The sequence below is a fragment of the Apiospora phragmitis genome (assembly GCF_038363925.1).
Source record: "Apiospora phragmitis strain CBS 135458 chromosome Unknown utg000010l:1.0-9815664.0:1.0-9183399.0, whole genome shotgun sequence".
NCBI classification, from domain to species: Eukaryota; Fungi; Ascomycota; class Sordariomycetes; order Amphisphaeriales; family Apiosporaceae; genus Apiospora; species Apiospora phragmitis.
This window is the reverse complement of record NW_027117409.1, coordinates 8,152,040-8,172,438: the sequence shown is the minus strand read 5'-3', so window position 1 is coordinate 8,172,438 and position 20,399 is coordinate 8,152,040. Positions and strand designations below refer to the sequence as shown.

The following is a 20,399-nucleotide window of genomic DNA, read 5'->3' as shown; positions in this document are numbered from 1 at the left end:
GCATATGACTGTTCGGCCAACTTTGCATTTTTGCTTTTCTTTCATAATGGCCATTCTAGAAGAGGTGCCAAGATCTACGGCAAGGGGGGTTCTGCTCCCCCGACCAGCCGGTGCATGTGGGCCGAAACGGCATCCCTCGGCAATCCCTGGGCGATCGAAGACCGGAGCTTGCACCCTGGATTCTGGAGATTTCGGGGACTACTGGAGCTAAAACCAATCCCTCTACGTCAACGATTCATCTACCCGACCATCCATTGTGGCTTTGACAGATGAGAAATATACCAATTCTTGGTTTTATCTTCTGATTTCTTCTCTTCAATCCGTTGCTACTCGTTCACATTTTGGCAACAAACAGAAAGAAAGAAAAAAAAGATGGCCACATTGCAAAAAGTCCTACGTCCCGCAGCATGCCGCGCCGCATTCGCCCGGCAGCTCTTCCGTCCTCTCTCTACCACGTCCGCTTTCCGTGCCAGCGTCAGCAATGCGCCGCCTCGCGACCCCCCAGCGAAGGCTGACATCGGTGTCGGCGAGCTGGAGGGTGCCAAATTCAAGATCGAGCCGATGCGTCGGGTGGGCGAGGACGACAGAACCATGAGGGCGCGACTCATGTGTATGTGCTTCCTATACTCTCCCATTTTCCTTGCACCACATACGCGACATCTTGGCGGTTTTACAAAGAACAGTGTTGCTGACCGAAGTGAATACGATCCAATAGACCAGAGTCGCAAACGTGGCACCCTGGAGTCCGACCTCCTTCTCTCCACATTCGCCGATGCCTACCTGCCTCAGATGACCAAAGAGCAGATGCAGCAGTACGACATGTTCCTCGACGAGAACGACTGGGACATCTACTACTGGGCGACGCAAGAAGTGCCGTCCCCGGCCAACGAGGCGGCTGCAGCACCTTCCAACGACAGCGCAGACACCTCATCCGCCTCGTACGGAAGCGGCGTCGAAGCCCAGCACGCCGCCAACTCCGCGACGACGACCCAGTCGACGTGGGAGCCCATGGTCTCGCCGTTCGCCGAGGCCGTCGCCGATATTCAGTCGGGCAAGACGGGCAAGAACGCGGCGGCGGCGTCGGACGCCGTGAGCGAGGAGCTGTACGGCGGCAGCGGCCGGACGCTGGCGCAGTCGCCGCAGGGCGGAAACGTGCCGCCGCAGCCCAAGAACGGCGAGTGGGCCGCCACCGTCGGCACGTTCAAGCCTGCGTACCGGCCCGTGCCCGCGCGCTGGCGCGACAGCGAGGTGCTGCGGCTGCTGCGGGGAGCACGTCAAGCGGCGGAGCAAGGGCGGGTCTGAGGGGGGTGGGATGGGGTTCATGCCCAGCTTGAAGCACTGATGGGGGCGTGACTAAGGAAATTGAGCTGAGGGAAAGGAGGTATGTGGCGGCACAGTCAGGTTTTTGGAACGGCCTGTGAAGAGGGCTATCTACCGCGCTCTGTTTGCTCATTGAAGCTGATAGAGGTCAAAAGGGAAGTGTGTGCCAGCAGGACTTTTTTACTGCTGGAGTTGTAAGAGATTTGTGTATGTTGTCTTGTGTATTAGCACTTGTAAAACAGCGGAATGGGTAGAGCAGGGAGATAGAACGGAAGGCCTATCATGGTGTAGTAAGATATTGTACGCTGATATTGCCCATTTCACAGGACAGACCTTGAGATATTAGAATGTATATTCAGGCAGCTGTGTACCTGGCCTGGTATTTTGCTTGCTTTCATCCTGAATTGTGGATCGAACTCATTGAACAGATTCAAGAGGGGGTATCTTCATCGGCCTGTCGCAATCGCACGCCATTGATGAAAGTCTCCTTGTTGACTTCAACTTTGACAGAATATCATGTTTGTGTTGATCCTATCACGTCTATATCATGAGAGTGGCCACTGTATGTATGAGTGTGCCGGCTTCATGCAGTTTTGTGTTCATCTCAATGGCATCGTGAACCCCTTCCCTAAATTACAAAGAACAAGTTGTATGATCACATCGACATTGCGCAGAGGAAGAAGCCATTGTATCTATTGTTCGTCTGTTCTCATGCAAGCGTATACCTGCTGATTGTATTCAATGTTGCCGCCAGTTCGATCTGTATTCAATGTCGCCGCCAGTTCGATCTGAAGCCGGCGTGCCACCCAAGTGAGGAGCCAACGGCAGCATAACAATCAATCGCGGATTGTATTCAACATCACTTCAGATGCCATTCACTTTCTTATTCCTGCCCTTGACTGTACAAATAGCACCACTTAGGAGCAGATCCATCAATCAAGAGTTCCTTCTGTGCCACTCAATTGCTTCCTGGCTTCCTACCACCACCAACACACAGCTTTCACACCATCGTGCTGCTAAACCCAACAATCGCTGCCTTTTCCTTGGCTTCACAATATCTCGGTTTCACTCTTGCACCGGCATCCTGCTCTTATTGCTTCGTTTTCCTGCTCTCGAGTCGGTTTCCAGCGGAATAAACAGCAACACTCAATATCCCATAAGCGCGAACCGAGAGCATCTCGAGCTACATTGGCTTCACTATCTCAACACCACTTATTGCGTTCTCCAACCACCATCTGCCAAAATGTCTGTCTCCCCAACAGTTGATCAAGAAAATGGCCAACATGTCGCTCAGTGATGGATGCAAGACACGGCATGAATCGAAGCTCCTCTACCGCAAGGATCATATGCCCCTGCGTCCGTCACACGCTGTTGAGCAGGCCAGTCTTCCTGACACCTTCACGCCGACCCCCTTTGACCCTTCATGTGGAAAGGAGTTGCCCGCCACCCCTGATTGTGGCACGAAGGCTGAACTTGGCGATGACTATGGTGCATCCAAGGTAACTCATAACTCATTTGCTATTCGTGTGAGATTCGTGTGCTGACCATACCACCCAGTATGGCCAGAAGGTTGACATGATCGAGGCTGCTCCATCGGAGGTCAAGGCAGCTGTTCGATCGGATCCTAACCCAAGCAAGAGCAAGCACAACTACTTCTACCACGACAGTTCCGGATCAGCCTCGGCATGCGAGCCGGAGCCGAAGGAGTGTTTTGAATGTGGACAAAGGTACTTGGAGAAATACAATGCTCCCAGCGCCTGTGTCTACCATTGGGGTAAGTCCACGCACGCTGCAACCTACACCCTCTTATCGCACAACCCCCCTTGGAAAGCAAGTAGTGACAGCAGACTTCTCATAGGCATACTCATCAACCGGCCTTATCAGCGCAACCCGCCCAGGGGTAGAAGAAGAGCCCGCCGCCGGCATACCCTACCGCTCAGTGGTCGGGTCTGGGTGTGGGATTGCTGTGGCCAGGACCGCGAGTCGAAGGGCTGCTACGTACGCAGTCATGTGGCCTATCCTGTCTGAGGGGAGGATGGAAGTGCTTACGGAACATCGATGGCGGGCTATCCGTGATTGCCGCAGATGGATTGGGGATTCACAGTTTGAGACCAGCCGTGCACTCTACTCCGGTTATGAATAGGGGGGCTGGAGATGAACGGCGACTACCTAGGTACATAGGCATGCAGAACATGCCCGGATGGCATGACGGGCGAGCCTGATGCAGGTACCAAATGACGCAACTTCATATGGCCTTACAGTTCCTGCTTGACGGCATCCAAGGTATACATTGAGAGAAGTGACTACATACTCGACGGAGGCATTGCTACATTTGCATTATGTCATATACTATGTTCCCAAACGTTGAGATGCGGTACCAAGTGCCCGATGATGCGAATGGTTCTCTAGGTCAATTCGATTACATACCAAACGCATGAAAAGGCAGTCGGTGGAAGCGAGCCTTCTCTACCACGATAGACTATCTTAGATGGAAACAGCATGAGCACATTGAACACGTCATGCCCAAACGGCAGCCAGCTTCCAGTCCAACTGCATTGCATATAGGCACATTGATTCATGTGAATGTCCACAAACCAGGTGGACGGGTATTGCAGACTGTTCTAGTCTGGGAGGTATGTTGCCAGTGCTTGCCTCGATATCAACTTGCGATTCACTTGCATCCACACCAACACTCACATGCAGTGACATCAGACACATACTCTCCCTCCTAACACTGAAACAAAACACAGAAGGTAGGTGCCCCTTACCCAGGTGTTCACGTGCGTCTAGACCTGACCATACCAAGCACCTTCCCCAGGATGACGCTGGTTTTTCATGTGCAACGACATCATCTACCTAAATTTACCTACTTGCCTACTTCTTACCAGACTAACAAAATCACTCCCAACCACCTGCTGCCGACCCAATGTTGGATGTTGAAGTCTACGCCCTACCTGCAAGTGCAGTAGGAACTGCCTCCAGGTCCCACCATGACCTGGTGGGTTTGGTGGTTGGTTGGCACAGTCTCGAGGATGGAAAGAGAAGGCACCCCTTTCTCAGTGACTCAGACGTATCCATCCGGACTGCTGCCACTTGCCTCAGCTACTTACTGGCTCTTTGCTTTGGTGCCGCACGTGCCAGAGCCCAGGGCATCATGACGCGAATGTGGTGTTCTTACCTGCTGTCTTCTATCAAACGCAACTTCCATCCAGTCCACGAAACGCATGCCTACTCGCTTCACGAAAGCAGGCACATGCCCTCAACGCAGCTCAACACTCCCAACAGGTACTCATCATTGGGGTGTGTATACAAATCAGCTTTCCCTCCCTCCCTCTGGGCCGCCATATAAAAGGGCCCTTATTCTCCCATTTTTCAGGCTCTCAGGACTCCCGTTCTTCATCTCATCCCAAAACACCAAACACAACTATCACAGCAGCACTACCACTACCGCATCAACACTTCAACTTCTTCTTGTCTTTCTTTCTTTCTTGGCTCTTCAGGTCTCACGTCATTCATTCACTCTCACCAGTCTACTTCCGCCACAACTCCACAGACACAACCAACAACTCTTCGTCACAATGTTCTCAATGTTCTCCACCAAGTCTGCCGTGCTCATTGCCACCTCGGCTGCCCTCATGGTCGCAGGTGCTGAGACCCCCGAGCGCACTGACTTCGTCATGGTGGACTACGTACCGCCTCTACCTGTGGACGGAAACGATCCCCGCAACAGAAGTGCGTTCTTCTGGCCAGTCACCAAAGCCGGCCTCGCCCCCAACCCCTGCGAGATAGGCAAACTCTGGGACTACAAGGAAACTGTGAACGATGATGAACACGTCGGCGTCCGAGTCGTTGGCAACTATACGGACCCCGAAGCAGTTGAGGTCAACTGGGGCAAGGGCCAAGGCACTGGAGTAAGTTTTTCTCCCTCTCCATCTCATTCACTCAATCGCCTTTCTCTATCAAGCGAACAAGCTCCTTTCATTCATCTCATTGAGACCTCAATAAACCGACTTGCTGACTTGTCTCTCTTTGCCTACAAGCTTACCGCCGGGACACCTTTGGGAGTCGCCAAGATCACGGGCTTTGGGACCTCGACAACCGACTCATGGGAAAGTGCCAAGTTGCCAACCCTGGATATAGCAAGCGCGGATGCGTCCAGAACGGTGTGTTAGGTACTGTCAACTACCTCCTACTGTGCCACGGGTCGTATTTCCATGCTCCAGACAACTATACCACGGGCCCTAAAAACTATGACCTTCACTCCAACAAGGTGTTTGACACCACCAACGATTCTTACGAGAACCTCGAATTCGATTTGCCTTAAAGCGATGGGGAGGCCTCGAAGTATATCAGGGAGCGGAAGTAATTGGTTGGAACGTTGATACCACTGTTTTGGCTGTTCGAGTCGGAATCCTGGGCTCACTACTTATCCTAGACACGGTTACCGTACATAGGCGGGCATTAATGAATATAGTTACCCTACGCAAATAAACCAGACTTTTCCATATTGATGTAATTACTGTGTCCTAGTTCAGACCATTGATAATCACAGGCTGAGTAACCCATTGCCAGCCATCCCATTGCCGGCTATCTCGTCCCTAATTATCCCACCTCCACCTAACACCGGATTGAGGTCAAGTGAACGAACGATCATATGGAAGACTTACTCTACTGTTACTAAGTATAGATTGTGGTGTGCCGCAAGAGTCGAGGTAGCTTGCACTTCTTCGCAGTAGCCGTTCCTTCGAAGCCACACTTCTTTTCTAGAGCAGTGGGAATTGAAAAGTAGGAGGATGTTACTAGTTTCAATGGCAAGCGGTTTGTTGTTGTTGTTGTAGTTGTTGTCCTCGTCGGCCTTCAAAACGGCCTCGTACCTGGTTATTTTTCTACGGCGACGCCTTGCAATTTGACAGCACTCGGATGGTCCAGTCGTCTTGCTGGGGCAGAACTGGTCCAAGGCTTGGTGTATCTATACAACACCGCTTCCAAGTTGGAGGACCTTGTCATACGATGTGTGCAGAAGCAACCTCAAGGACTCGTGGTGTCATCTCATACCTCTCTGGCATTGTATGGACCGACCGACCGACCGCCCGGTGTTCATGAGCATTGTCGCATAAATTTGGGTAGCGCTTCGGCTCGGAGAGAACGTGACCGAAGCAGCCCATCTCTCCCCACCACTAGTTTGGCAAAGAAGGAGCTGTACACATGGAGCAAAGGCGAAAAAGGGCTACTCGAGAGGAGTCTAGAATGTTATCAGGGGTCCCATTCTCATTCCGTCATTATCTCATATACGGTCCACAAACATGACAAGATGAACGACAGCAACAGCAACACCAACCACCTTGCTACTCTACTGCTTCTTGACACCAAGTGAGTGAGTAGGTAGGTCATCTCATGACTGTGTGTCTGCCTCTGCTCCTTCTCCTCCTCGACTTCCTCTCCCTCTTCTCCATCAAGCTTGTTCTCTTCAAGTTCGGGTTGAAAACAAAAAGTGGTATCTTCCAAGTTAAAAAAGGTTGCAGCAGTTTCGCCCCCATCCCAGAGAAACAGAAACAAAACAAAAACGACGCCAAGTCCAATGTGTGTGTGTGCAAATGCTTTCTTCTCTTTCTATTTGCCGCCCGCCCAGGGAAGCCAACTGACGAGAGAGAGAGTATGGCATTTATGCCTCATGAGCATCCATCAATCGATCAGCTACCATCATCGTCGGCCTCCGGTAATATCCTACCTAGACTCCGCAACACTTCCATAACGGGCATTTCCTTGGTGCCGGCGGCCGTCTTCTCCTTCAGCTCGCGCTCCCTCAGCCGCACTGCGCTGAGCGCCAGGATCCGGTCGGCCTCGCGCCCGGCCGTGCTGACCCGCTGCTCTACCTTGTGAATGCTGTCGCCCAGGTGGTCCACCTTGAACTCCAAGGAGGCCTGGAGCGCTTGCACCCGTGATTGCGTCTGGATCCTCAGATTCGCAAAGTTTGTCGTCGTGTCTGTCAGGGAAGCCAGTATCTGTGCTTCTTCCGCATCGAGCAGAGATGGGTCTGGCGGCTGCTGCTCAGACGAAGTTTCTGACGGTGGGAAAAGGGGCGGCAATTCCGGAGGAGCTTGTTTTAGAGATTGCCATGTCTTCTTTTCGGCTTTTAATCTGTAGCCTGTGTTAGATCGACATCATGAGAGTCACTGTGATTGGGGGTCAACACTTACCGTTTTATCCTTTCCTCCAACTCTGCAATCTTCTCCTCGTGCTCGATATTCCGGGATTGGGCTTCTCAATCGCCGGGGGCCGCGGAGCATCCTCCCTTGTGAACCAGTCTGAGAACTCCGATTTCGACCCAAAGTCCTTCAGGAGCTGGTCTTGTATCGCCCGGGCACCGAGAATAGCATTAGAATTCGGATTGCCCAACGGCGGCTTGCTACTGAGAGCGCGCTCCCCGCACCAAGTCAACAGCTGCTTCATGCGCCGCGGCTCGCTAAGCCCTTCAGCCTCGATATGCTTGTAAAACTCGCTCGGAGCGACCTCACGATGCGGTATGGCGCTATGCCCGCTATCGATTAGAGAGCTGGCTCTCCGCCCCCGCATGCCCAGACTGCTACGCCGCGCGCCTGTTTTCCTTCGCATGTCTTTGTTGCGGTTGATTATGGGCGTGTCGCTGAAGGGCAGCGCGATTTTCTTGGTGTCTGATGTCTTAGTATGCGCGCTGTCCTCCACTCCATCGACTTCCATCGGCGTTGATGTCGCTTTTGCTGGCGGTGCCGCTGGCGGTGGTGGTGTAGGTGGAAGTGGCGGCGGCTTTTCGCGTGTTTTCGTCTTCTTTGTCACTCCATTCCTGGCAGCTTTCGGTCTCGGTTCCTCCACCGGCTGCTCAGGTGGTGTTGGGGAGCGCGGCCGTCCCTGCAAGCTCCGTTTGGATCGCGTGGTAGCCGGTGCAACTGGAGCTGCAACGGGCTCTTCTAGGTGGACTGCTTGCTGACTCGACCTTCGCGTAGATATTCTCCTAGGAGGGGGCGGGTGGCGACTCTTCCACCACACGGGCCACGGGAGCCTTGGTCTTCCTGGGCCGCCCGGCTTTCTTCGGCGCCGGAGCCGGTACTGATGCTATTTCATCCTCAGGGATCGGTTCTGGATGCGCCGTCTTCGCCTTCTTCGGCCCCCGCGTAAAGAGAAAATCGCCGTCTTGCTCGTCGTATGCTGCAAAAGCGATAAGGTCAGCATATAGTTCCAACACATCTACCCCACTCATTCCAATCCATTCCTCCCGCAGCTTGTATTTCCTTCTCTAAGCCGATAGGACGAAAAAAAAGACGCGACATACAGGCGAGGCGCGAGCTGCGGCGTCGCTTGCCCGGCTGATTGCTCATGCTAAGTACTTGTAGCGGCTGCCGTGTCTTCACAAGCGTCGTCATGGATAAAGATAATGTCGCTCAATCCAAGGGAAAACATAAAGATCGATTATAAACGCGTCACTGGGGGCGACCTCGGTGTCGTCGGCGTTGTCGTGGTGGTGTAGCTCTCAAGTCGCGATCCCTCGGTATGCGGTGACCCCCTCGAAACCCACGAATGTATGGTTGTAGCGCGCGGAAAAAAAAGATGAAGCAGTCGCGTCGTCAATTAAGTAACGTGTCGGAGATGTATTTCAGTCGATTGGTTCGAAGGCATGGATATCGCCGGGCATTGGTATTAATGTTGCTATTTGCTCCGAATCGTAGAGTCGTTCCAAGGTGGGGCTGGCGGTATTGAGGCGCGAATTGAGAGGTGAGGCTGCGAGGCGTCTTTCCAATGTTTACTTTGGAGAAGTGGCAGCGACCACCAAAAAGTGCACGGGCCACACACCGTTTAAACTCCCTCATGACTTGCCCCACTTCGCGATCCCCCTATGGTCCTCATGCTTCTTAGCCTTGGCACATCATTCAGTCAATTGACTTGAATTCCTAATGATATCTAAACCATCCTGGGCTCAATTCTCAATTACTGTATGCAGTGGCTGCGGTTTTATGTACTGATCTCGAGTATCATATCGCATCTGGCCAGCTAGGTAATTCATACAAGCAGAAATCGTGACGAAAATACCATAACTTAAGCCACACAAAACATGGCCATGTTTTCAGTCATTGTTCCATACGCATCAAGGTAGAAAGAATTCTTAACGTCTTATATTTGTTGTTGCCTATCTGTATAATACTGCTCATCGTATCTCAGCTACTGAACTAGAACGGCGTGTTTGTAAAAGTCTCAAGAATCTGGCGGCAATTATTGCGCACCAAAAACTTCACAACGCTTCGTCCCCTATCAACGCCTACCAAAGCAATACAAACAATTCCTCGACTCCGAAACACCACTTTTGATGTATATGCCATGTCTGTCAATATCTCGCAGAGGAACCATGGCAATCAGCTATCCCGAGGATGTCTCAAGTCCCCCATGATGCCACCTCCGGCTGTCTTTTGTTACTATACAGCCATCGAACCCAAACGCCATTTCCGTCATTCTCGTCAATTCAAGAATGTTGTTACAGGCCCGAGGGTCAAACACCCCCGGACCGTTCAAAATTTCATACCCATTAATACCCCCGCACTCAGTAGCAAGCTACGGGAGCCTTGAAGAGCTGAGCCAACCCCGCCATGGCTCGAAATGGTATGGCGAGGCCGGCTCTTCTAATCCGTATCCTAATCTTGGCTCATGTCACTGATTAGTCATCAGTATTGGTCTCCGTCTTCAAAAGGTCAGGGTCCTGAATGAATGGGGCGACGTCTTCCTCCTATGAAAAACGCCGTTGCACTCCTTGGCCTGCCATGACCGGTTGGTTCGGGATGGGTGCCGCCATGCCGTAAGGGTTCATCTGAGGGTTGTAGGACTCCATGGCTTGCTGCATAAATGCACCATGTAGGCCTTGCTGTTGAGTGACGGGACAGTCCTTGTGTGCTAACAGTAGTGTCTTTAGGTTCACAACCTCCTCGCGTAGTTGCGAGATTTGTGCTGTTAATGCATCGTTCTCGCTGCTGAACATCTCAACCTTGTTCTGGAGATTGGCAAGCCATTGCTTCTTGCGCTGGCGACACTTGAGAGCGGCAACACTGGAAAAGAGTTAGCATGTATCGACTTGGTGTGCAAAGGGGTGGTGTTCATACCGATTCCTCTCAAGGAAGTTCTTTCGCTTCTCCTCGTCAGTCATCTTAGACTTGGGCTTGCCGTCGGCATCGTGCCCATCCTCATCACCGTCTTCATCAGAAGAGTGGTCCTCATCCATTTCAGGAGATGGGGCCGTCTTAGCCTTCTTGCTCGCAGGCTGCTTAGCGGGTGCCTCCTCGGCCTTCCGTCTCCCATTTGTCGCCGCAGCAGAAGCGTTCGAGCCTCGCTTGCCTTTGCCCCGCGCCGCAGGCCGACTAGACTCGACCTCATCTGACGCACCGCTTGCTGCTTCGCTCACACCCCGAGCCGATACTGCTGTCCCGTTACCATTCATCTGTGGAGACGTGCTGGCTGAGTTGGCAGGTGCTGGGTGCGCGTGACTAGGCTGTGTACCACCAACAGGATACTGTTGCTGTTGTTGCTGCTGCTGCTGCTGTTGGTTTGTTGTTGGGGCGGCGTCTCGTTGTTGAGCTCCTTGGGCGAGCATGAAAAGACCGTTGGCGGCGTCGTTATCGTGGGGATCAAAGGCAGTTTTCGCTTCCGCCTTGACAGTTACTCCGTTGGTCATTTCTTGCGGAGCTGAAGTTACAGGAGCTTTGCTTTGTTCGCGGGCCTTTGCTGCCGCCGCATTCATAGCAGTACGATGGAAGTCCAAAGTATTCGGAGTCGCGCCTCCGCTGGCAAGCTGGGCATAAAGAGCTTGAGAATTGGGACTCGGGCAGGGAACATAGAACCACTTCCGCCGGGTGTTAGACCGGTGCGCAACGAACTTTCATTTGGCGTAAAACCGCCACGCAGAGTATGAGAAGTATCGCCAAAATAATCGCCAGTCGGTCCTGAGAGCATCGCCGGACTGAGGGGTCCCGTCCTAAGAGAGCCTCCACCCCAGTTAAACGGTGTCCCTCCTGTGCCTCCTGGTAATAGCGAGGACGGAGATGTCAATGCAGCCACGCTGGGCAGCTTTGTTCCTCCGGGCGTCTCGACGGTTCCCCCGTTGCCAAAGGATTGCTCAAATGGGTTCGGCTCGAGGCTCAGATTACTGTTGAAATAGCTATCGCCTGTCTCGCTAGGTTTAGGTGGTGGTGCAAGTGGTTGGCCTGGTTCAGCATTGGCAGGATCGGCCTTAGCAGCAGCGTCGCTTGCCTTCTTGTCGCCGTTTGTAACTGTAGCGACGAAAGGGCAGGTGAGTTAGCGATGATGTCAATAGCGGTGGTGTGCATTAAAGGTAGAGTGGCGGTCGATCCAATGACGATGATGGGCGACGACGTGTGACCATAGAGTAGACTGCTACTGCGGAGGGACAGGACAGGCAGGCATTGGGGTACATGCAGGCAACGAGGTAAATGTGCGCGCGACAGAGTATAACGTAAACTCACCTGGCGATGTTTTCTCTGACGTTTTCGTCTCAGTGGCAGCCATGATGACGGAGTGGTCTTATGGAGCGGACTGGGTGGTGGTTGTGTGTTTTTGACTCGGGCGGGAGAAGGAGTATGATGTAACAAGGCAGACCAAAGAGCAATTGGCAGCGCACTTCGGAGGCAGTCTGCGAAAGGGCAAACCACCTCTAGGCTCGGGGAGGTTACACGCAACAAAAGACCGGACAAGACAAGAACAGCCCAGGGAAGTTCCCGCAGTGGCGGATTTTTCTTCTTGATTCAATCAATTGAAATCGGACAGGTACGATTCAAAACGTTGATTACTGCTCTTCCTCTGCGGCCTCTTCTTCCTTTCTTGGCTTATTCGGCTTGTTGGGGCCTCGATTGGGCAAGCCAGTGAGTATGGGGATCGGGAGGGGGATAGATGGGATGCTGCTGCTGCTGTTGCTGGCTGCAGTCCTCTTTTTTTTGCGGTACGGTACGGACGGCTGCGTTGCGGATGGCGGTTCGTAGTTCGTGAAGGGAAGGTCTGAGTTGGCTGGCGATGAGGTCATGAGAGAAGAAGTGACATAAGGGGTGAATTTTGGGAAAAAGGTAGGCACAGCAGACGTAAAAGCCCCCGAAAGCTGCTTGGAGCCAAATGGTGGCCAAGGCGGGCCCCGTTTTGATTGGCGCATGTTCAGGCTGGACCAGGGTCAAAGACGTGCCAAAGTACCGAGACAGTGCGAGTATAGAGTGCGATCGCGATCCGCCATTGGGCCGCCCAATCTCTTTTTTCCCTTCTTTCTTTTCCTTCCCTTCTTGTTACGACCGCGCTCTCGTCACGTCGTTTCGGCCACCGTCTAAAATGCTATTACCAAGTATTGTAGCCCTGGACAGAGCCTGGTCGAGCCGGTCAACTCTCAAAACACTTGCGGAAGGGTTAATACTACTAATACTACAGCTTGTATAGACACCCACCCACCACACACCCACATGCGGCCGGCTTTGCATGGGCACGGCATCCGGTGCGGGAAAAGGGACGTGACGGCACTCACGGAAGGCCATCGCCTATCTGTGTCGACTCTAGCTCGATCTATTCAACTAGTTGCTGCGATCTATCGGACTAGTAGCTCCATGATCTGGAGGTTCTCTGCATACAATGATCAAGTTGTTTCGTCGACATTGCGTTGACAAGATGTGTCTAAATCATCTTCGATACGAGAAATCGTGATACTAGAAAACAACACAAGACTATGCCCCGAAACAGGCGACTACCACTAGCTGCTAGCCACCGAACCAGCAAGCCAGTGGGTCGGGCCACTGAACTAGCTTACGAGTCTACCGTAGGTAATTCACGCCGGGATGAAACCTCCTGTATATATAAAAATACAGGTATTGTTTATCTGCGGAGCGTTTTGATGCTGAACTCTCCCCGTGCTCTCCGTCGAGGAGACTTGCTATTGACCCGAGTGATTCAGAGTTGACGCAACCTCCTTGCGGGCTATCATGAACCGAAGCTGCGGGTTCCTACAGACTCCGCTAGAGGACCGGCAGCTTGGGGATTACTCGACCCAATTCGCGGCCATTCATTTGATGTCCCTAAACAGATTTTGTATGTGCTGTATATGAGTATGCTACGATGCCAACAAAAAGGAGCGTCTGGCTCCCCAGGGAATGTGACAGACGTGCCAAGTTGGTAACATCGAAATTGAAAGGTGAAAGGCAGACCCGAGCGTTCAGGTTTGTAATGATAAAGTCCACTTATTGTTCCTCAAATGAGATCACTGCCAAGCCCGGCAGACAAGCCCACTCCCCACCAGCATTTCTATCTTTTTTTTTTTGTCCTTCCTTCAGTCGTCTATGCTATGTATGGCCGGCTTGCCTTTTCAGCCGCGTCTTGGGGAGTAACGTAGCGGCGGGTAAAGTTCAGGGCGGAGGATTTGGCTTGGCAAAGAACACGTCCATACTCCGTATGTACCTAATCTTGGAGTCCACACGTGTGTGTGCGTGTCTCCGTGTCTCGTCTGTAACTAAAGCAGGCCAAAACGGAGACACAACCACAAGTCGGCACGCCAGAAGACACGCGATGACCACACCATGCCGAACGGTTTATTCGTTCCTTTCTATCTCTACAGTTTCACCTCTGATGTGCTGACTGTCGCTGCTGTTCAGTTTACGCCCCGTTGCCCGTTATTCCGTATGACGCACCCATGCTTAGTTTCTTCTGGGAGGGGATTTTGATCAATCATGGCCAATACGGTACCGGTAGCGTACCCCTGGGACTCTGGCCTCTGGGAGCCTTTCTTAGGGAATCCGCTCGTGTAGGCCTGGTTGTCCAATCAGACGGGCCAGTCGGGGGAGAGCCAGAAAATTTCCATGTCAGGGAGGTCGGAATAATATCGCCAGAGTTACGTCATTCTTTTGTGATCCATGTCTCCCAAGTCACTCGCCCAGTGTCTGCTTACTAGCGTGGACTGTGTCTCCCTACTTCGTCGCAACAATCGCGGCTTGTCTGACGAATCTTTGATTTCCAAATCTTCTCCTTTGAAACTGCTGTGCTGATCGTTTTGATCGTCGCTGCAAAAGAAGCCTAGCTTTCAGATCCTAGTTTCTTCGAGAACTAGTCTTCTGTCGTTTACCCAGCCTTTCATACCAGACCGAGGCTCTCTCTTCCACCAGATCTTATACTTCATATTCGGCCAGCTGTAACAACTACTACCGAGTACGAGAAATAAAGAGAAAACTCAACGGTTCCATTTGGCGTCTGCGCTATGTCATGCCCATCCCATGTTAATAATGTTTTTAGCAAGGGTAACCATCAGTGGCTGCCAGCAATTATGACGCATGGGGGTGCATAGTGTGTTCTACTCTTGTTAGTGTTTCTCCACCCAATCACGAATCCGAAGCGTGTTCTGACGGCTGCGTGCTTCCGGGCCTTTTCATTCTAGCGACGCGTGCCTGAGGTGTCTCGATGAATGAAGAATTGCGATTTCTAAGCATGCGATTGCTTGGATTGAGTGACCCAGTCGCTCCGAATGAATAAGCTTCCCTCGAAGCTCGCAGTGCATACCTCGAATCCTCGATATTTCGATTGTGGTCCCAGGCAGTTTGACCTCGCATCGGCATACATAAGGTCCAGAACCAAGGTTCTGGTCTGCAGAATCGCACGTGACATGAGCGTCATACGACATGACCTGGCAGATCCTAGTAAAATGCACTAACTCGGATTCAGAAGTCATCAGAACCCAAGCAAAAAGTGGCTTCTTCCAGGCGGTTCCTACGAAGATCGTCGGAGATAAGTTGCCGATTGCTGAATTGAGCACGCCTTTGCTGTATTACTAATATTTCATCCGTCACGTCGGCTAGCGCTGAACGCGACCCGAGTCCTCCGAGTCACGGTTAGATGCTGTGTGCGGAGGATCTGAGTGAGGCTGAAGATGCCAATTGTGCTCTTGTTACATTATTACCTAAACTGTCTCTCTATCTACCCTGGTGAAAAGAGCCTTACGGTATCTGTCCCCCTGCTTTGGCGCTCCGGGCCGCTTGATCAGCAACTTGGCCTCCCCCAACTGCCGTCTGCCGTATTGCCTTGTACCGTAACGATTGCTCCGTAGCATTTCCAAGACAGCATACATATATTCATCCGTACCACTTATTAGTACACCTTGGCCAGATCTGTTATCTCGATACTGCACGTGCTCCTTTGGGTATTTGGCTGGCCGTCCAGGTCTCCTCTGTTACTAACCTCAGCTACATAATCATCCATTTCACTGCTGCTTGATGCGATAATGCGCACAGTCGAATGGTTTTACGTTGCTCGCACACGCAGGCTCGCTATTTTGTCAGTGCTTGCTACCTGCATCCCCCTTTCACGTCCACACGTTGGAAAAGGATACATGTTAGGTGCAGGACAGTGTAATTGACTGGAAAGTCGCCCGAAACGAATGCATGACTGTACCTTTTGTGTCGCAAATCTATGGCACCCTGTCATTGTTCTGGGATGTCTCCAGGGGTCCACAATATGTAGTCGTACCCGATTCGTGCGCGCTCCCGCCGTCATAAGTCATATAACAAAGCAAACTTCGGGGTTGATGCAAGGGGTCATGACATTCATTTAGCTCCTGGCGCGGACAATCAATTCGGCATATCTGAATAAGTAGAGAGTTGTCGATTGTCGCAATCCAATTGACTTCTATAAAATCCTCAGGGGGCATGTCACAGCTCTCCTACCGGCCCAATTCCGGCCTGCTTATTACTCGGGAAGATCTGGCCGGATTGGGTTTCACATCAGCAACCACTAAATGATCAGCTTGGTATCCGGAGTATACTCGTAGAAAGATGACAAGTTCCAGTAACTCGCTACAGTCCGCTGATAGACGAAGTATGTAGTTTCCTGTGGAACCCACCTACCAAGTGAGAAACACCAGCAGCCTTGCAAACTCATGAAAAGAAACGAGCAAGTCATATTAACACCACCTTCAATATGGGAAACGCCGATTCAACCAACTCGGCGTCATTGAGTTGACTACACACCGGTAGGATGACAAGATCCAAGAGTTGCAAAGTGGCATGGTCTAGGATACGCTTGAAGAGTCCACCATATCCTGCTCCTCGCAATGGGAAGCTCAGGGGTTTTATCACGTCTAGCTGGACGAATGTAAGTTGTTACTCACTATGTCTACATTTTGATATGGATACTTGGCTATCCCATGGGCAAACCTGGATGTTCCATAGCGACATAGAACAGACATGGTGACCTAGTCGATCTTCTGCATCGCAGCCTTCCTCTACAGATTGGAAGACGTGTCGACATCCTTCTTCACCTTGAATCCATGTCTTGGCGCATGCACCCTGACACTACCCTCATTCCCCTGGACCTCGACGACGATCTCCTTTAAGGTCATGCTCACCAATTTACCCGACTCCTTGTGGCCGGAGCCCGTGTCCGCAGGCCACACCTTCACCCAATCGCCCTTCTTCAGCCCCTCGGCCACGACGATGGGATTGCTATCGTCCACGCGCCCCTCCCCCTCCGCGAACGCCGCGCCAAAGACCGTCTTCGCCGCCTCGTCGCCGCCGGCCGTCTTGGGCGCCCCGTTCTCCTTCTCGGCCGCCTCGACCGTCTCGACGAACCGCGCCACCCAGGCGTGGAGCCGCGGGAAGGCCGCGGGCCCCATGGTGTCCTGGGGCAGCGCCGCGAGCCAGACGAAGACGAAGACGGCCTCGATGTCGACGAGCGTGGGCCGCGCCGTCCCCAGCAGCCAGTCCTTGCCGCCGTCACCGCCGCCGCCAGCCAGGAGCGTCGACTCGAGCAGGTACATGGCCTCGGCGACCTCGCACAGGGCTTCGGGCCGGCGCGCGGCGCGCGCCGAGGGGGCGAGGGGCGAGGGCGCGTCGCGTGGCAGGCCCATCATCTCGGCGCGGTCGGCGAGGAACTTGGGGTCGTTCAGCCCCGGGAGGTCCGCGGGCAGCAGGGAGACGGCGTTCCAGAAGAGGCCGCCGGCGTCGTTGGTCCAGGCCGACAGCAGGCCGCTATGGAGCGCCCGGCCCTCGGCGTTGGCGGCGGCCGCCGACAAAGATGGGCGCGCCGCGCTCGCGGGGTAGAGCGCCTCGAGCTTCTGCAGGATCAGGCGCGTGTCTAGGTACACGTCCCGGCCGATGGCCAGGAGGGGGATGCGCCGGTACGCCACGCCGAGTTGCGCGACGTCGGGGCGCGGCAGGATCATGGGTTGGAGCTAATGTGGGACGACGGTCAGTCCGGTGCTCGCGAGTTACGGCTGGGGCCAGCTTTACGTACGCATTGTGTGTATGGTATCTTGCGGAGATTCAGGTACCATACGACCCGTCTCGCATACGGCGAGTGGCCATAATGGTATAAAATGATGGGGAGATCTTCGGCACCCATGTTGGATGGCTTTGCTTCTGCCGTGCTTTTAAGGGGCTATGGGGGAATAATACGCAACAAAACAAGTCAGTCAGTCTTTGATGTAAAATATTCATGGCGGCTTAAATAGGTAGGAGGACATGATTATGTTTTATACTCGAACACAACATCGCTCGTCCGAATAAGTGAGCCGATCAATGCGGAGCTCGTTTAATCAATCTCGGCCCCACGGAGTCTCGTCAGACGGGCTGTTCCCTACTCCGTCGACCGTATCCCGCACGCTCTCCCACACGCGCAGAATCCTCCATATATAACCCACTCACTTGCTATAGCGTGGCTCAGATGCCAAGCTAGTTCCCTAGCGTAAATCCCGTGTATAGGCCAAATGTGTATTGTGTATATCACAACAAATCTAGTCGGAGGCCAGTATAACGTCGACGCCTCGGATTTCTGGCATGAGATACTGTGATACTCCCTTTCCTTGAAGGGTTACAGGCGCAATGATTGATCCTAGGTGTAGATCATATCAGTAAGGTACAGGCCAGGCTAACGGTATAGGTCTCCAGTGCCTATAGCTGGACATTTCGCGCATTAAATTCCATCCCATCTGTCCAGGGCCGTAAGTTTTCTGATCATCCCATATATCAAAACATTCAACATGTCATTCAGCTACTGGTATGGCAGTATGCTGCCTTTTTGCTAACCTGTTGTTTTAAAGAAAAGGGGCTAACCAAGTAGATAGATATCTACTTTGAGATTGGATGATAGTTCGCATTCTTCTCATTATACATCAGAACTTGTGGATGAAGTTGCCAGGCACCGCCATGTTGGGCTTAGCCAGAGTATTTATTATAAAGCATCTCGTAAGTTTCGATGTGCATGCCTCCGTTTCGTGACACCACTAACCGCAGCGCTATCTGGGCGCACGATAAGTGTGGCATGAACCAAAAGGACTCTCGCTTTTGGCATATAGATATTGCCGTCGAGAAGTAAAGTTACTTAGTCAAGATGCCACTCCCACTACTTCCCCCATCCCTGATTACTTCAACATCGAAGCGAGGTCCCTTCTGTCCATTCCCATACCCATTCGCCAGCTGAGTCAATCGAGTATAAGCACTTCTGACGGGTCCCGTTACATATTCCGGGCATTTTGTCTCTAGGTCCGCTTTCCAGTAACCTTGAAAGGCTCTATAGGGGGCTGGTTACACCCAGTACGGCGTTGTAAAGTTCCATCCACCGGGGTAATCCAGTCATGAAGGTGTGGACTGTTGAGTAAATGGGCTCAATGAGCCTTCCCAGAAAACACGCGGTCAGCGTCCTGCTTCATGTAAGCGTTGGGCGACAAATTGGCTTGCGTCACACGATGGTTTCTGTTACTACATGATTCAGAGGCCCTACGGTTTATAAACTGTTAAAACTGGCCCCTATCCTAGGTTATGCCATATGGGAAGAATTCCACATTGCTACCATTTTTCAAGGAGTTACGCTGCGTGTATATAGTGTGTAGATACTCTGCTTGTGCTTACAGTATGAGCTCCCGAGAGCGATAGACACCTTGGGCGAGAACAAGTAAGCAACAGTCGCTGATCTGTTCCGAGTCGGGAAGAACCAATTCCCTCCTATGCCCCAAGTTCACGTAAATACTCGGGTTTTCTAGAGCTGACGGCTTCCTACCAATCAGGCACGCGTCGGAACCGAATCACAAGCTATAAGCCGTTATATTGGACGCAACCACCAGTGCCTTACAGACACTAGGTGTCAGCCGCAAATGACATGAGCCTCCGAGCAACCCGTCCATATACGAAATACGACCTCATATTCATCACGGAAGACCATGCCCAATCTTGACAAGATCGAAAAGATCCGAGTTAGGCACCACTGGCGTCTTGTAATAGGATATCGTTATTGTTCATTCACCGACGCAGTTGCGAGCTCAGCTCGTACAGTACCGCCATCACGCGCTCACGGCGTAGCATTAAGAGTGTTACGGCTCTACTTAGGTGGTCTGTGCACCATGGCCTGTATATTTATAATTTATACTTAAGATTTTTCTAATATAATAATATAATAAATATAATTTAATTTAATATAGTTTATTATTATTTTATTTATTTTTAATGTTTTTAATATTTTTATATAAATATATTTAATAATAATACTTTAAATTAATTAAAATTACTTTTTATTTAATTCGTTACTTTATTATATACTTTATATATATATATTTATGTATTATAATATTATAACTTAGTTTAATTATATAACTTAAACTTACTTTTAATATAGCTTTATAATACTTGAAAATATATACGAGACTTAATATAAGTTAACTTTACTTAATTAACGTTTATAACTTATTAATAATAATAATATTAATATACTTTATAAGCGAGCTGCGCATATAAGCGAGCTACGCATTTTTAATTAATTTTCTTATAATTAATTTTATATTAACTTTTCTCCTTTTATAAGTATAGAATTAAAAAATAAAGAAAAAAGGTTTAATTTAACGCTTTAAGCGTTTTAAAATAACCCGAAATTAAGTATACGAAAAGCTATAGCGATATATTATGTCTTAGAGTCGACGTTACGCAGCCGACGACGCGGAATTCGATCACGATCCGAAATCTTTATAAACTCTCGAAAGCTTTCTAATTTTAAAGAGGAATTAATTCTTCGATATATTATTAATCTAGATACGCGATTATTTCTTCACC

The 20,399-nt window shown here is 51.3% G+C and overlaps 7 protein-coding genes across 7 annotated transcripts; 3 read left to right on the top strand and 4 right to left on the bottom strand.

Annotated features, from left to right (window-relative positions):
* Positions 1-372: 372 nt before the first annotated feature.
* PG994_012244 (Succinate dehydrogenase assembly factor 2) lies at positions 373-1,302 on the top strand (the record flags this gene model as incomplete). Its single annotated transcript, XM_066863653.1, has 1 exon — positions 373-1,302. The coding sequence occupies one exon, from the start codon at positions 373-375 to the stop codon at positions 1,300-1,302; it is 930 nt and encodes a 309-aa protein (XP_066712763.1).
* A 1,301-nt stretch (positions 1,303-2,603) lies between these two features.
* On the top strand, positions 2,604-3,348 carry PG994_012243 (uncharacterized protein; the record flags this gene model as incomplete). The annotated part of the gene is made up of 2 exons (XM_066863652.1): positions 2,604-2,819; positions 2,878-3,348. 2 exons carry the CDS (start codon positions 2,604-2,606, stop codon positions 3,346-3,348), a joined length of 687 nt encoding a protein of 228 aa, XP_066712762.1.
* Positions 3,349-4,898: 1,550 nt separating this feature from the next.
* On the top strand, positions 4,899-5,644 carry PG994_012242 (uncharacterized protein; the record flags this gene model as incomplete). The annotated part of the gene is made up of 2 exons (XM_066863651.1): positions 4,899-5,235; positions 5,361-5,644. The coding sequence occupies 2 exons, from the start codon at positions 4,899-4,901 to the stop codon at positions 5,642-5,644; spliced, it is 621 nt and encodes a 206-aa protein (XP_066712761.1).
* Positions 5,645-7,010: 1,366 nt separating this feature from the next.
* PG994_012241 (Mis12-Mtw1 protein family-domain-containing protein) lies at positions 7,011-8,717 on the bottom strand (the record flags this gene model as incomplete). The annotated part of the gene is made up of 4 exons (XM_066863650.1): positions 7,011-7,465; positions 7,539-8,308; positions 8,331-8,502; positions 8,627-8,717. The coding sequence occupies 4 exons, from the start codon at positions 8,715-8,717 to the stop codon at positions 7,011-7,013; spliced, it is 1,488 nt and encodes a 495-aa protein (XP_066712760.1).
* Positions 8,718-10,069: 1,352 nt separating this feature from the next.
* Positions 10,070-11,928, bottom strand: PG994_012240 (uncharacterized protein; the record flags this gene model as incomplete). Its single annotated transcript, XM_066863649.1, has 4 exons — positions 11,817-11,928; positions 11,155-11,603; positions 10,440-11,125; positions 10,070-10,385 (listed from the first exon to the last, which is right to left on the bottom strand). Exons 1-4 carry the CDS (start codon positions 11,857-11,859, stop codon positions 10,070-10,072), a joined length of 1,494 nt encoding a protein of 497 aa, XP_066712759.1. The 5' UTR covers positions 11,860-11,928.
* A 208-nt stretch (positions 11,929-12,136) lies between these two features.
* PG994_012239 (uncharacterized protein) lies at positions 12,137-12,493 on the bottom strand (the record flags this gene model as incomplete). Its single annotated transcript, XM_066863648.1, has 1 exon — positions 12,137-12,493. One exon carries the CDS (start codon positions 12,491-12,493, stop codon positions 12,137-12,139), a length of 357 nt encoding a protein of 118 aa, XP_066712758.1.
* A 4,092-nt stretch (positions 12,494-16,585) lies between these two features.
* On the bottom strand, positions 16,586-17,703 carry PG994_012238 (glutathione S-transferase; the record flags this gene model as incomplete). Its single annotated transcript, XM_066863647.1, has 2 exons — positions 16,586-17,533; positions 17,596-17,703. The coding sequence occupies 2 exons, from the start codon at positions 17,701-17,703 to the stop codon at positions 16,586-16,588; spliced, it is 1,056 nt and encodes a 351-aa protein (XP_066712757.1).
* Between the last annotated feature and the right edge of the window lie 2,696 nt (positions 17,704-20,399).